The 17,190-nt window shown below is 44.4% G+C and overlaps 3 protein-coding genes across 3 annotated transcripts; 1 reads left to right on the forward strand and 2 right to left on the reverse strand.

Moving 5' to 3' along the window:
• Nucleotides 1-5,113: 5,113 nt before the first annotated feature.
• On the reverse strand, nt 5,114-6,903 carry O0I10_012929 (uncharacterized protein; the record flags this gene model as incomplete). Its single annotated transcript, XM_058492811.1, has 3 exons — nt 5,114-5,835; nt 5,906-6,013; nt 6,078-6,903. The coding sequence occupies 3 exons, from the start codon at nt 6,901-6,903 to the stop codon at nt 5,114-5,116; spliced, it is 1,656 nt and encodes a 551-aa protein (XP_058336421.1).
• Nucleotides 6,904-11,667: 4,764 nt separating this feature from the next.
• Nucleotides 11,668-13,317, reverse strand: O0I10_012930 (uncharacterized protein; the record flags this gene model as incomplete). The annotated part of the gene is made up of 2 exons (XM_058492812.1): nt 11,668-12,521; nt 12,588-13,317. 2 exons carry the CDS (start codon nt 13,315-13,317, stop codon nt 11,668-11,670), a joined length of 1,584 nt encoding a protein of 527 aa, XP_058336422.1.
• A 3,214-nt stretch (nt 13,318-16,531) lies between these two features.
• Nucleotides 16,532-17,190, forward strand: O0I10_012931 (uncharacterized protein; the record flags this gene model as incomplete). Its single annotated transcript, XM_058492813.1, has 1 exon — nt 16,532-17,190. A coding segment is annotated over one exon (659 nt), but the record flags the coding sequence as incomplete, so codon positions are not given.

Consider the following 17,190-nt stretch of genomic DNA (forward strand, 5'->3'; position numbering starts at 1 on the left):
CATCATCATCATCATCATCATCATCATCATCATCACCATCATCATCACCATCATCATCACCATCATCATCACCATCATCATCACTATCATCATCACTATCATCATCACCATCATCATCACCATCATCATCACCATCATCATCACCATCAGCAGCATGAACAAACGTCAATCTTTGATGGTGCATACATGTTGTCTTACTTCTTGGATGTGTTTCGTTCAGCACTCGGATAGGAAGACCATGCTCGAATACTCCACAACATCTTTTCAGCACGATCGAATGCCCATGTGCGTTTACCCGTTTGCTTCATGGACTTACACGTTTACTCCGTCGAATGCTTTTCTCTCCTTATATATGGATCTGGTGAAAGCAGTATGATGATGTTTATTTGGGTTAACGAGGTAAGCAATGATGATGGTGTTTCGGGATACCCTTGTTCACCGAGGTTCACTGCTCGTATGAGTTCACTCAAGCTAGAGATTGGGCAGGCAAGGTGAATCACCACGGACCTTGCAAAGAGCGTTTAGGATTAGGATACTGGTGGATGATGTGGATTGGTGTTTCGCTAGCGGTATTAGGATAGTATTTTGGGCCATAGAAATAAAGATTGCGGTATAGTGCTAGTACCCGGACACCTATTGTTGAGAAGAAATGTACTTGCATGACTCATGAATGTTTGTCCTATAGATAACCAAACACCCTTGAATCATGAATATACCCTTAAGCATCCATATTGATGATATAAAAAGAGCATTACCTTAGAATGGGCAACAGGCGGCAGACCCTCACACAATCCGCAGACCTCATCTTTTCATTTCTTTGAGTTCAAATAGCCAAGTGAAGCGTGTAACAGTAAAAGAGACAACGGGAGGAATTGTGCTGATTTGAGAAGGAGGTTACCGTATTATTTACATGGATCACGTATATAGCAAAACCAAAGTCCACTTCATGCCATTGCTATCCACTATCATGATGCACCTGGGTTAGAAACTAATTATGCCTGCTGGATCATGAACAGCATTGTTGCCAATCAATTGCTGATGCTTAGTATATATGCGTAGGCCTAATGAAAGTATGATGTATTATAATAAATTCCGCATGCTTTATTATGCATGAGCTTATAAATGTATGTATAATATTATTACAACGAGATATTAATATAGACATCTAGCAAGGCATTGATGACCGCCACCAGTCAAAGGTTGCTCCTACCACCAAAGAGCAATGTTTTGTTAAGACGTTGACGACAGCTGCAAGCCGGCCATGATTTTCCACAGAGTTGTCCGTAAACGCTCAATCCACTATCATATGTCCCAATGATTGGTATGCATGCTTCCAAAGTACGACCCCATACGTACAATGCCTTGCCAATACACATTTTCCATTGTATGCTTGTTTCCATTCCTTGTCGATTGACAGAAGTTGTACTTCATCTTTGCTTCAGCCCTAAGTGCTCTTCATTGCCCCTTGACATTTTTGGATGTTGTGCCATCGACTTGATACGCCCTCATTGGATTGAAAGCAGCTTTGATGTGCATAGTGGTGAATCTATGGGTGATGATATTAGCAATAGCATGATAACGAAATGCCCAGAAGGTACTTACCAATTATCATGTGGAGCGCGTATATGCTTTTGAGTATCCTTTCACTTGTGCCAACGTAAGGCCGTTTGTGGTCAAACACCGATACCAGCGTGATTCAAGTTCTCCTAGCACAGTTCTTGCAAGTCCAACTTTTCTTCTTTTTTCTTCGTTTTTCTTTTCTTCTTTTTCTAACAGTCCACAATGAGTATCCACTCCTCATCCTTGATAATGCCAATCATATACGTACTTTTCTTTCAGGCTCTCTTGATTTTGATGATATTGAATGCCAATCCTTCTTTGAGTGATGGTCGAGATTGTTGAGCAGATTCAGCACGGCACCCAACGGCCAGGCGACTCTTAATCGGTGGACGCACGGTGCCCTGTGACCCTGAACGACAAAGCGATACATATCCTCCAGACCGGTCTTGATGCCATTGACGTTTGTTTCTCGGCATGTTTGTTCTATAATACCTTTGTTAATACATGGACCTTGTATGTCAACCAATTCACCCAATGATACTTACTTTGATATTTGTGATTGTGATTGATAGAGCGCTTGATTGAAATGATTGATGAACGTGTATGCGCGTACGAGAGAGAGATAGAGAGAGCCATAGATTGATTTGTCTTCATATATATGTGGAATCTTGCAATTGATGTGCATAGGAAATCCAGAATCGATCGCCAGGACCGCTGTGATATGGTACAGACATTCCATGATTGCACCTATGTAATGATATGGTAAGCGTCATAGTTATTGGTGGGCTTTGGAACCATGTACGTACGCTTTTAATGGTCGATCCTTGGTTGGTTTGTTCTTGACTTTGGCTGCAATGTCGACCATGTTGATTTGATAATGCGATTTGAGCCTTCGTCATGTTGTCCGTAACCATGCATGAATCTCCAATGATAGGAAAAGGTCCACAGAGCACCAGGCATCTTTGGATTGGTATGGCTTTGGGGAGAAGATCCAGATTTGAATGATGATAATAATCGTGGTTGATATTGTGAATGCTCTTGCAACGCCATACCACCCATGTGTATATGAATTCATAGCCTTCTTGATCACATAGAGTGTAGATGATCCAATATGAAGTCATGGCACGTGCATTGGTTCCAATTCGGCATGCTCCACCACCGGGGGATGATATGTCCACACCGTCCGCTACCACATGTGTGCTGTGAAATCGTGATCACCGCCAATAACGGCTTCTGAAGATGCCAATAGCGATCCGTCCCTCATGCCATTGAATTGGAATATCTTGGTGATGGCAAATTGTAACAAGAAGGCCTTCTTGAAAGATCACTTTGATGCATATGCCGCCAATGGGATGTCATGTGAACATAATGAGACGCCTGCAGGTGTGCCTTGGTTCCGCCAAGTGCCATAAAGCCATCGTCATAGTTGTGCGTTGCAAACCAACCCAAGTGATAAATGCCACCAGTGTCCAAAAATCTCTTGTAATAATCCATTCTTGATGCCATGCGTATGAATTTTCCCAATTGCAGCCATAACAATCGTAGCATGGTCAAAGTCAACGCCTTCCTGAATGCCATTGCGTTGCCATCCGTATGATTCTTTGTCGGTTATAGAATACAATAGACCACCTCCTCTTTGCGTTGTAGCGTACTGCCAAATAAACGACATGAACCTCATTTTGGTCGTCACCAGATCATGGTGTTCTTGCTGTTGCCACCATGACGCCCATAAAAGGAATACGTGTTGATCTGCATCTTGATCCCATAGCCATGTATCGTATCACAGAGAGGAGCACCAACTGCTGAACGAAGCAGGATCGTATGCACGTGGATCAAAGATAATAGCTGCATCGCAACGAATCGCCTCATCGAATAAAAGAAAAAGAAGCCCTTGTGCTTTGTTGCCATGCCGATAAATGCCCAAATTCAGTGACACCATGCCGTGGATTGAAGAAAGAGACCCCAGTGTGCCTTGAACAACAATGATAAATGACCCTAGTAGGTAACGCCGCCAATAGAAGGGAAAATGTCTTGTCTCCTCTGTAGTCATGACGATAAGTGTGTCCCGCCAATGAAATGAAAAACAATTCCTTGTGCCTTGTCGCCTTGGTGATGAATGTGTTGAAATTGGTAACGATGCCAGTAGAATCAAAAAGACCTCCTTTGCTCTGTTGCCATGACAATGAATGTGTCCAAATAGGTAATAGCGCGAATAAGACGCATGCAATGTAATGTCGTTGGGTTGTAGCCTTGGCAATAAATGTGTCCAACTTGGCAATAGCACCGATCCAGTATTCTTGAAAAGACACACCGTTTGCTTTGTAGACATGATGATAGCCTCTTAACATGTGGCAATGCCAATGAAAGGAGCGAGAGAAATCTTGAGACTTGTAACCATGGCGACCCATGTGTTCAGCTTGGTAATGGCACGAGTAAAAAGAAAAGAGAACTCTTGCGCCTTGTTGCCATGACAACGATGCCTTGATATCATTGCACCATCCATAAAGAGAAAAGAGAACCCTTGCGTGTATCCATTGGTATCCACCATATGCACAATATCCGAATCGGTAACGACACCAATAAAAAGAAAAGAGAACTCCTGTCCTCCGCGACAGCAGCCGCTGCTCGTAACAATCGCCCCAAAAGGGCCCAAGGCCTATTGTGAAGAGAGACATTCATTAGCGTTTTGAAAGACATACCCATTTGTGCTTCAATACATACCATAGACAGTGACCATAACCTGCTCACAGGGATACCCTACAGAACCAGAAACAAGGACGTGGCATGTCATCCCAGGCACATCCAACCCCATGTGGAGAGTGAAAGGAATCGACATGAGGCCTCTTTCCCTCCCACGGATCCTTCAAAGTCTTATCCTCTGCACCAAGGGTACCGGATCCAACGACGTCCAATCTTCACCAATCCCCAGGCTATGATGCCTTGCCCACCATGTCTTGATGTTCCTTTGCAGATACGCACATCACAGATGATTACCGCTTGTGCCAAAACATGACCATCCAACATGTAAAGGCGGTGTCACTATGCAGGGACACATCAAAGTATCAATAACCATGATGGGCCCCCACAACATAAAACAACAATAGTAAGTAAATGGATCATAAGACTATACCAGTATTTCGACTTACCCTTTCAAGACCAAATCAAGTACCTCAGTGGGTAACGTAGCAAACAGACCATGAGAGGACGTAGGAATGCAAGGTCTTGTACATAGCATACTGGATCATGGATACCAATTGGACTTCTCGTTGGCTCTTACAGCACCCAAGGTAGCGTCATCGATGACCCTCCAGATCCTCCCACCGCGAGACCTACATGCCGACCCTTTCACTCAACACACATGAAGCTGAACGTACCTGAGAATCATCCACGCCTTGAATCTGGACTGCAGGGTATCCCATCCGTAACCGTAAAACGTCCTCAAAGAAAAGGACCACCAAACCAGTCGCCCTATAGATGGGATAGAAGTGTATAAGTAACAGTTGCAAAAATAGATAGGCAATGTTCACTTACCAAAAGGCACCCACACACGCGTTCAGTCAAAGAGACCGAGGGCTTCACGTGCCTCACGCACATCATCAGGGATGGTTGATGGCGATGTTGGCTGTTGTTGTTGTGGTGTTGCGGATTCACGAGGTGGCGTAGGGGTAGCGGAAGTAATAGTGGTTGATGATGTTGACGACGATGGCATAGATGTTGGCATAGATCGTCGTGGTCGAGGTGGTGGAGGAGGCATATCAGGGCGAAATCGGGATGAGGAAGACGAAGAGGCGGAATTAGTGGCAGGAGTAGAGGTTGTAGTAGTAGTCGTAGTGGTGGTGGTTGCGGATGATGATGAAGATGGGTTGCTGGCTTGTCGGATTCGTTGAAGACGTGATTGGATGAGGGCCATGGTAGGGTTGTAAAGAGGGGCAGGACGAGGAGGAGAGGTAACGATCGTGGTGGTGGTAGCAGTAGTAGTGGTGGTAGCAGTAGCGGTATTAATGGCAGTGGAGGGGATGGCGGTGTGGATGTTGGCATAAGGGATATCAATATCCATAGGAATAGCAGTAATGGCTGTAGTGGCGGTATTGGTGATGCTTGAAGGAGTGTCGGTATTGTTGGTGGATGAAGGAATGGCGTTGGCAATGGAAGCAGCGGTGTTGATGGTGGTGGTGGGAATTGCGGTAACAGGTGACAAAGGTTCAGCTTCCATTGGCTCTGGTTCAGGATCAGGAATGATTGCCTCCGTTGACATCACCGAAAGGAGGTCGTTTTCTAAAAAATATAATACCATGTTACTACTCATATCACTATAACACGACATATGACCGAAAGTAGCACATACCGATTTCCATCCAATTGATTGGTTCCACAAATCGCCGATCAAAGGGAGGAGCCATATACGTATCCTCGTCAAAAGGATCGTCGGCAGTCAAGTGGTGGAAAAGAAAGCCTATATAGAAGCATCATGAGATACTTGTATAATAAAAGAGGTACAATATTACCACAATACTTACACAGCTCATCAATGTCATCATCAATATCATGCTCAACAACTTCCATAGCATCCACATCGTCCACATCAGGTACAGCAGGTACAGCAGCAACAGCGGCAACAACAGGCACGTCCTCAACAACAGGCACGTCCTCAACAGGAGCAACAACAACAGGCACGTCCTCAACAGCAGGCACGTCCTCAACAGGAGCAACAACAACAGGCACGTCCTCAACAGCAGGCACGTCCTCAGCAGCCTCAACATCAACAGCCTCAACATCAGCAGGTGCAACATCACCAACAACGGAAGGAACAGGGCCATCACCACCAACAGGAAGCGAGCCATCAACACCATCAGAGGCCACCACATCAGCACTCAAATCATCATCATCAGATGGCACAGCATCGGGACCAAGAGGAACACCAGCCGAAAAAGAAGCATGCTTATCACCAGGAGCAGCAGCGACACCATCACCAACACAAGCCGAATCGAGACCACCACAAGCAGAAAGAGAGACATCGTCATCATCAGAGTCACCAGAAGTACCAAGAGGAGAACCACAAGAAGGAGCAACATCATCAGCGTGATCATGGGCAACTTTGTCACAAGCAGTAACAGAAGAAGCCGAAGCAGCAGCAGCGCCAACACCAGCACAAGAACCAGAGACAACTTTGTTGCCCTCGTGAACACAAGGAACACCGGCAGGAGGAGGACAAGAATGGTCAAAGCGAACAAAGTGAACCGAGAGGACTTCACGTGATGGAGAGAGGTCGGTCACAATGATGCCAGGCAAAGGGCGAAGAGGCGAGTAAGGGTTGTAAGTGGGATTGACAATGGACTGCCACATCACCACGAATGCAACAAAAGAGGACCACAACGCAGCAAACGAGGACCACAACGCAACAAAAGACCACGCAACGAAAGAGGAGAATAACGCACCAAAAGAGGACAACAAGGCAACAAAAGAGGACCACAAGGCACCAAACGACAACCAACAGGCAACAAAAGAAGAACACCAGGCGACAAACGAAGACCAAAAGGCAACAAGAGAGCACCAACAGGCAACAAAAGAAGGCCAAAAGTGCGAAAGAACGTAGCCAAAGGCAAACGAGAACGCGGCAGGGACACCCAAAAGCTGCACAAGGCAAGCAACAGGAAACGCAAGAAGAAGAGTAGGTTGAGAGCAGCAGACAGCAAGAGCAGAGAGCACGAGGCAGAGCATTGTGAAAGTAACAAAGTTGGGAAGAAAGAGGAAGAAATTCGTTGAGCTGGAAACGACTATTTTATTACAAAGACGACGTCACCCATTTCACCCATTTGACTAATCCAATGTCATGATCCTTCTCAATTGCAGTTGGAATGGGTAAACAAGTATGTCTAAACTATCTTTATATGGTTTGCTTATGAAAGGGTATGGGTGTGGTAGTATTGTTAGGTGTAGTTGTATTGTGGCCATACCGCAGCAATAGCCTTGGACCCCCTTCTAACAGCGCCTCTCCTCATTAATGATAATAAAGGATACGTTTATGAAAGCGTTATGAGAGGTGGTGTTGTTTATTGTATGCGTGTGTGAAGGGCAGAGGCTATTTTTCTTGTGTGGGTGTATGGTTGTACTCGTCTTCTTCTTGCTGCTTCTTGCCCATTCAGACCCAACGCCGCGATCGTAGTTCGACATGGAAGCCGTCATTAGCAAGCGATGTGTGAGAAAGAGCGTGTATGAAGGTGAGTAGTGTGTTGTTAGAGTGTAAGAGCCAACATGCCTTTTTTCGTTGTGTTTACTCATATGCTTGTCTTTTACAGCCTTCCTGGTTCAGCAATGGCGACAATGGCAAGGTTCAGGAGGAATGGGGAAAGAGATCCTATAAAAAGGTGGCAATGAACACTCTGTTTGTGTGGCAAGCAAGACCACTTGGAAGGTGTGTAGCAAAGGGGGATGTTGGCATTCTATGTTGGCGAGGTTCTTACAATGAGTACTAGGATGGTTGATGCAGCGACCATAGCACGTGATGTTGCAGCAAGATGAGAGCATGAAACGATGTGGCAACTTCTACCGGTGGTATGTATAACTTACAGCAACATCCAAAGGATGGGAATGCATTATTGGATGATAATGAATGGATTAAACTAGGATCATCTTCAATCAATACCATTGGATTTTCTGTGTCTAGCGATGTCGATGCATTGGGCGATATCAAGCATGACGCATGGATCGTAGAAGTGCAACGCACAATGGTGATGAGCATGATTTTTCGCAAGTTTGCTACAAGACAATGAAGGACGCAATTACTCATGGTATGGAAGTACATGGCGCGCTTGGATGTAGTTTACCATGTTGTTGCTTTAAGGTGTGTATTAATCTACAGTTGACATTTTTACCATGCACTGATGGACATGTATTAGCCACCATGCCTTGTGGGCCTTTTGGTTGATCCATTTTGACAATGGCTTGTTCATATCATGATACATTGAGATGAATAGAAAGCCTTGGTGCCTAGCACAACAAGTCAACGAGTTCCTGTTATTCCACCAAATACCTACACCACGGCTCTTTCTCTAAGGTGCTACTCGTATTCCATGTCGTTTTCTGCATTCAACATTATCAACAATTGGCTGAAGGCACCCGTCTCGTGGTTACGGTATCATCCAACCCATTGATCGGAGACAGGTACATATTGCATCATTATCTTTCGCATCTCACAACTCTAAACAACTTGTATGATCCATGGTAGCATCTCAACCGCAGAACGATTGTCAATCAGGTTTGATCTTCCTTTCAAGTTGCCAGGTACCGTGGTGTGAGCGCGATAATGTGCACGATTCAAAAGGTAGGAAACGTGGCCATTCGATATGAACGTCCTCTCAAATAACCCATCTATCTTACAGATATGCATAGAAACACCTTGACATGGACAACGGCATTGGTATGTGAAGTATATAGACGAAGATGGAATGTTGGAATGGTTTAAATGGTGATTGTTTCATGCTGCTCATCACTTTTGGTTTTATTCTTTAGACACATCTGAAAGCAAGCAAGGGATCGTTCATGTTGGATGCACGGGTTTCAGCACCTCAATTAGCCGAGAATGAAGGAAAGCTCCATGCCACCGTGCCCCTCACACAAATCCTTTGGAACATCGATTATCGTTATGCGTTTTCTTCTTGGGTTCGTTTATCTTCTGTCAAGTTGGGGTGGATTCGGTTATCTTTTATGCTTTATCCTCATCCACGTATCACATGATATCGTAGCCCTTTCAGAGGATAAAAAGAGGTGTGGGTCTGAAAGGATGCAATTCATGCGTATGAATGGTACAGCAAGCAACACCATATGGAAATGGGTCGCGACGCCATGATCGATGGGGAAAGGAAGGACGACAAGCAATTGCTGGCATGATATGGATGTACCTGGATGACCCTTCAAGGTGGATCAAGTATGGTATGTGGATCGCTCCTATGCAACGCGACATGGTGATCTGTTGGACCCTTTCGAAACGCGACAAGAGATACTATCAACAAGCTCTTAAATGCATTGCATTGGGATTGGAGCAAAATGGTATGTAAATGACGTGATTGGGGATGACACTGCATCTTCGCTCTTTAATGGTTATGATGGCTAATGGAGCTTCCTTTGGACGTATACGTTAGGCGCTTTATGGATGATCCGTGATTGCAGACTCTCTAAACGTTTATGTTTTGTGACCTGGTAACCGGTTATCATCATACGTCTCCTGGCTACGGCATCAGCGATACAGCTCCCATTTTTGGGTTGTCCTTTTTTCGGCATTCTCTTTGATCTCCTCGAAACGTGGTATACGCTTGATACCATTACCTCCACGCATGCCACAATTCAGAACCACAACACCATATTGAGCCGGATAGATGGATGAATGAAGACGACTGTCAACAATCGCTATCTCTTCAACATGTCACTATGTGGCTATGCTTGCTTTTGATATGCATCCCACGCATTGATGTTGGTGCACAACAGCATATACAATGATGGTGTTGCATGAAATGAGAAGTGTGGATGGCACAAATGGATTCCTCGTTACGGCATTACAAAGATCTTTAGCAACAAAGCAATCAGATGCATGGTGGTGAATCACAGCAACAAGTATTCCTCTTCCCCGTTGAAATGGCTACATGGATGGACAATCACAAGTGACCAACATGGAATGCAATCTACCAGCACAAATGGCATCTAGGAATGGCTCATCATCATCGTCCTGGGAATACTATTGCTTTCTTTCACAGTACAAGGCGCACAAACCACACCTAGCGTTGATCTATATTATTCCATGCATGGGACTGGATGGTGTCAAGGAGATTCTATATTACGCAAGATATTTTTGTCATCCACAAAAGGAGGACGAGAATTGGATTGTTGCATCTCGCCATTTTGCACCCACTTGTTATTATAGGAACATGCTTTGCTTGAACGAATCTTCAGTGATTGTCGTTTCCATGGCAACTAAAACGCATATACCCTTGAACGAATCTTCAGTGATTGTCGTTTCCATGGCAACTAAAACGCATATACCATTGCGTTGGACGACACGTTTGCGAAAGAGCACTATCTGAAGAATCGCAATTGCAAGGTCACTAGTCAAATTCCATGAGATGTTTTTACCGTCGCCATAGAAAGGAGCAAAAACGCAACACAGTACTGGCAAATATACCGACATCTCGCAACAAGATGATTTTGAACAACCTGCAATACAAGATCATTTCGCCTATGTATCATGTTTAGCGCGTTATCCCATTTTGAATTATATAAAGACGTACATCGACGATATCCCCGCAGTCCACAGCCAACCACAAATTAATCACATGATCATCATTACGACACATGTACGGGGAAGCAACATTGTCGTGCTGACAAAGATGGCGTGTTACCTATTGCCAACAGCAAAAATACAGGTTTTAAACCCTTAGCACCATTGCAGACATCCCAATTCCTTGAAGCACCTCGAATAGACGTGAATAAATACAATCTTTAGATCCGATAATTACAATTGTCACGACGTACATACAACCCATGTTATCATAATAACATTTAGAGGAACTCCACAAGCGATATTGAAACCTTGGTTTCAAAGCTATCAGCTATTTTATTTCAAGTCCGGGTATTGCGTGCTTCAAAAAGTCAACTATATAATTGCCAACAGAAAAAGGAACTTTAAGCGTCTTTAGCTTGTTGCAAGTAGCCAGGCCTAACAATGCCGCATCATTCAATTCCTTGCTTGCATGAAGAGTGAGATGTTCGAGTTGGTGGCCATTGGACAAAGCACAAATGAGAGAACCGCTGATGATTGTTGCCTTGATTGTGAGATCGGATAATGCTGGACACAGTTTGAAAAGGCCTTCAATGAAAGGGATATGCCCACTAAGGAAAGCGTCTCCAACATGGATCGACAACTTGTTCAAGGAATGCAAACGTGCGATGGAGCCAAGCAATGGCATATGGATTCGATAAGATATAAGCTTGAGTTCCTTCAATGTGTCGCATGATGGAAAAATCCTTGCTGTACGGTGATCAACATGTTCATTCAATACTTGCTGCAATGCATTAACACTCCTTGGCGGTAAACCTGTGGTCACCCCCTCATCATAATCATAAACGCAGGTTCCAATAACAAAGCTGCGTATGTGTTGTAGTCGGCGCAAGGGAGGGATGAAGTACTGAAGGATCCAGGGCGTCTCCACTTAAGCGTAAGGTCTGAATATTGGGGCTCCCTTGAAGCACATTGTCGAAAAATTCACATGCATCCTTGACCAATCCCTCATTGACCGCCTGCCTTGACCATCCAGGTGCTTTAGTGATACCAAAATAAACGTGTGCTAGCTGACAAAATTGCATTTGATGTTTTGTCTTTTCCTCAAGGTGGCTAGGATCCATATCGGTCTGCAAGTTGATTGAAAGATGCTCAAGTGTGTCTTGGTGTCGTACCACAATGGCTATGATGTCATCGATTTTGTATGCACCATCAAACGCATTGATATACAAGAAGCGTAATCCTTTTGATGACACTGTTGTGGTGGTGACTTTTGGTAATGGATCACTGATGCAAAGGGGGTTGTATTCGAGACATTGGAGATACGGGCAGGTGGTGTCGATATGCGTCAACAGCGTGGAGTCCTTGATTAATCGAACAGAAAAATGCTCCAAGGATGGAAAAGCAAGCAATAATTTTTTGTAATCGATGGTGTTAATGGAGAGACCAGGAGGACTGAATTCGAATCGTCGTAATGTTGGGTATGTCGAAAGATGAACATTGTGATAAAAGACGTAGTTGGTTTTTAGTGAAACAAGGTTGCTGGAAACGCCAAGCACTCGCTCCAAAAACACGGATGGATCACGATCATCATAAGATTGAAATGCAAGGCAAAGCTCCAGGTGTCTCAATGTACTGTTCAGCTCCCTTAAAGTTGCATAGCCTATTTCTTGTTCCCCGAACAATGATTCATCTACAATATGACGTTGTTTAATCAAGACATTCTTCCCGATTTATGTATGGCATCACACCCACTCACCTTGTAACTGTAACGTTTTGAGGCTATCAAAATGAGCACAATCCAAGAGAAAGTAGAATGGCACCTTGTTGCCTTTGATGCATAATGATTCAACGTAGTGTGAAAGTTGAATAATCTGATTGTGTCCATTCCATAATACATCATAAGGAGAAGTCATCGCGTTGCTGGCAGGTTCTTGCGCGTCGAAGCCATAAGCAATGTGTCCATACTGCAAAAGACGTTCACGCCATGCCATTGATACATCCAAACATGCATGATGATTGTGGTCAAAGTCTTCTCCAAACACCATGGGAGCGATGCGTAGTACAACATCCAAGGGTAACTTGTCGATCATGTCAATCTTCTTTTCTAGTTGCCGAGTTGATTCCTTGATTGCATTATCAACCGCATCACGCAAGCCATCGTCATCATCTGCTGCTGCTGCCAAGGTCCCTGCGTTCTTGTATATCGCCAACGCCTTTGAATGATAACCATACTGTGCATAGATCTTTCCTTGACGATAGTATCCACGAGGCGATAAGGGAGCGAGTTGCTGCATATGACGTGTATCCTCCAAAGCGTTCTCAACCTTTGCACATGCGCACCACGATCGTGCTCGAATGTCCAGCAATGACAACTGAAAGTCGACCATGTCCAATGCGAGAGTCGATTGGCGAATAACATGCTCATGATCCCCTTGCTGGCCGGCATTGTGAAGGTCGTGCACAGGTTGCTTGAGGTACGTGTCCATTGACGGAGAAAGGAGTGTAAATCTGCTTTGGGTGCAGCGCATTACTATGTGTGACAATGTTACACAGGCTAACCTACCCATTGGAAGCCATCATTATCTGTGTCCATGGCAACCAATAATCACCCTTGAGAACGTTCAATATTGTATTGTGGGATGGTGCTTGATCCAAGAAGATACTACAACACTCAACGTGCATCTCATTCCATGGTAGAATGCTAGACCCAATTCGATCATCCTCTCTTAGAAAATCAATCCTACCCATCATGCACCACCAATGGATCATGCCCATGATGATTTGTAAATGCAATAAACTCGCACATGTTGTGTCATCATCATCATCATCATCATCATCATCATCACCATTGTCATCATCACCATTGTCATGTTGTTCCTAATGGAAAGGACTTGGCAACAACTAATAGGACATCAATGCACGCATTTGGAGTTAGAAAGGTATGATAAGTGAGGCCTTGCAGCTGAGGTAGCCGTAGACGTTAGGTATGAAGGTTTCCCTAGCGGTATTAGTGTAGGCTTGCAGTCTATGAAATAAAAGGATCAGCTTGAAATCGTATCCAATGCGCTTGGTGTTTAGTAGACATGGCGTCTTTTACAAGTGGATGATGGATGCTGTTGCAGTGATGAAGTGTAAAGCATGCCATGGTTTGCTACCATGGATGGCTTACGACAAAAGCTCGACTTCCCAACGAGTGGTAATATTTTTCTACAGATGGATTAAAGTGTATGGGGGTGAACAAGCATGCGTAAATCGAACACTAGTCACACCCTTGAGGCTGTATTCTTTGATGAGGTAGCCTTAACTAAGAACCTTTCCGGTGATTTTATACAACAATGATTAAGTAGCAATTTGCTAAGCGACTGTTTTCAGTGGATTGTATATGACTCCTCTGGCTAATTAATCGGCTTCATTCACTTTTAAGCTCATTCTCACGTATCACGTATGGTTATAAATTCATTCTTTTATCATTCATTGCTAAAATATCATAGAGACAAGGGTGCGGCATCCCACAGCATTTGAAATTTACATCACATTACTAGTTGCGTTCATCCGAAATGGATCGGTCCACTGATTGGCGGAATCTATGGATTTGAAACATGATCAACATTAACTACCCATGCCTGAAAGAACGATCCTCGCCTACCTCATCGGCATATAGGATCCCCATCCATATACTTGATTCTCATCTGGATCCATCATCGACCACAAAAACAAGGTACCATCGAGCAACGTCGTGCAAGTGCAGAGCGACAGCCCAAGACAAGATAACTTGATACTGCATCCATAGCAAGAGTGTTGTGTATAAAAAGATAGTGTGCTGCTCGCCATCATTTCTTGATGATTCTCGTGCTGAAGCAGTCCTATCCAACCAATGCTTTCAACTGCCTACTATGCGAATCGCCTAAAGAATAAGGAATTAAAAGGGTGCCGATCAAGGTAATGCAAAACAACTAACCACTCTTTGAATCATGCCGTCATTTCTCGTCGCAAAGTATTCCACGTGCCAACACCTGCATTCATGTATCGATGTATCTACGAATGTTTGTATGAGAAGACCTTAGTAGCTGGTTTATTTGTCATGCCGTGTTGGATACCTTTGAACTAGTCACAATGCTCGAATCCAACACTAGAACCGTGGGTAGCATACGATGGCATTAGGTAGTGTAGATAGCTTCGCCGTGGAGATGTTGTCATCAAACATGAAGGTTGTTTGGGGGGGGTGTTATAGCAGAGAAAGATGAAGCAAGTAGAAAGGACTCAATGCGGACTGGATGGTGTAGTAAGCAAGATACAGCTGCTGATACGCAATCAGATGTGCGATCACCAATGAGGAGTCTCGAGGAGAAAGTAAAGCTTTAGAGAGAGTCGGCAGGTGTATGAAAGAGCCCTTGTGTTCGCACCACAGAAAAGGTAGCTTGTTGACTTGTTGAGGGTGGTCGAAAGATAAATCAGCCATCGCCTAAGATGTCACAATATAAACAATTCACTGCTGTTGTGGATCCCCAATAAAGTCCCCCTTTGAATACTATCATAAGACCTTCGTTAGTATTTGTTAAAACAACGTCAGCTGTAAGCGAATACATACCGTAAAAAGAAACGCATCGAGGCACGCCGCGTGCTGCCATGATCCAATACCATGAGTAATAGGGTCCTTCATTGTCTTGCAGTAAACTTGCAAAAGATCATGCTCATCCCCATCGTGGGTTGCACTTCTTCGAGCCATACGTCATGCTTGATATCATCCAATCCATCCACGAGGCCCGGTACGATAATTCCATTGATATTGATTAAAGATGATCCTGTTTCAATCCATTGATTAGCACTTGATGAGACATGCCTCGGATATTGCTGTACATCATACATACCATCTCTTCTCATGCTGTCATCTTGCTGCAATATCACGTGATATGGTCGCTGCATAAAGCATCCTAGTACTCATTATAAGAAGCTCGTCGAGATGGAATGCCAACCTATCCCTTTGCTACACACTTTTCAAATGGTCTTACTTGCCTTGTCAACAAAGTATTCGTTGCCACCCTTTTATAGAATCTCTTGCTCCATTCCTCCTGAACGTTGCCATTGTCGCCATTGCTGAACCAGGAAAGCTGCAACAGACATGCATATGAGTATACACAACGAAGAAAGGCAAGTGGGCTTTTACACTCTACCATAACGACCTTAGCCTTCGTACACACTCTTTCTCACACATCGCTTGCTAATGACGGCTTCCATGTCGAACCACGATTGCGGCGTTGGGTCTGAATGGGCAAGAAGCAGCAAGAAGAAGACGAGTACACACCCATACACGCACACAAGGAAATTAGTCTCTGCCCTTCACACACACATACATACAATAAACAACACCACCATCATCCATAACGCTTTCATAAACGTATCTTTTACTATTATCATATGACAAGGGGCGGTGTTCAAGGGGGGTCAAGGCTATTGCTGCGGTATGGCTATACTACAACTACACCTAACAACACTACCACACCTATACCCTTTCATAGCAAACCATATAAAGGTAGTTTAGACATACTTGTTTACCCATTCCAACTGCAATTGAGAAGGATCATGACATTGGATTAGTCAAATGGAGTGAAATGGGTGACGTGGTCTTGGTAATAAAATAGACGTTTCCAGCTCAACGAATTTCTTCCTCTCTCTTCCCAACTCTTATTACTTTCTGTTACCATGCTCCTCTGCGTCTTTTTCCTTGCGTGCTTTTTTACTTCTCCACCCATTTGTATAATGGCGTTCCTCCTTTATTGCATTCTGTACATAGTTGCCGAATTTGCTCTTCCTCTCTTCCTGTTGGGTTCTTTTGCCGTTATTTGCTACCACTTTTGGTCCTGCGTTGTTGCGTACTTGGAGAAGTGGGTTGCTCTTGGTGATTACAGCCGCTTGCCTCGTGTGGTTGATGCAAATCCCACCTTGGCAATGCTTAAGCCTGCTCCCCCTCCTATGTCTGGTGTTGTTGTCAAGACTGTTTCTCGTTGTGGTGAGGTTCTCTCGGTCCACGTTGTGCGCTTTGATCCATCGGGTGGTGATGATCATCGTGTCACTCTTGTCTCTGGTGGTGAAGAACATGTCTCTCGTGGTGTCGAACGTGTCTCTCGTGGTAAAGAACGTGTCTCTGTGGCGGATGGTGATGTTTGTGCTGCTGGTGTCTCTGCTGTGTCTGCTCGTGGTGAAGCTTCCTCTGTGTCTCGTGCTGGTGTTTCTGCTGTCGGTGGTTCTCGTCTTGGTGGTTCTCGTTTTGGTGATGCTCGTTTTGGTGTTTCTCGCTTTGGTAGTTCTCGTTCCGGTGGTTCTCGTTTTGGTGGTTCTCGTTTTGGTGGTTCTCGTTTTGG

The sequence above is a fragment of the Lichtheimia ornata genome, assembly GCF_029851405.1.
Source record: "Lichtheimia ornata isolate CBS 291.66 chromosome Unknown scaffold00180, whole genome shotgun sequence".
In the NCBI taxonomy this organism is placed as follows: Eukaryota; Fungi; Mucoromycota; class Mucoromycetes; order Mucorales; family Lichtheimiaceae; genus Lichtheimia; species Lichtheimia ornata.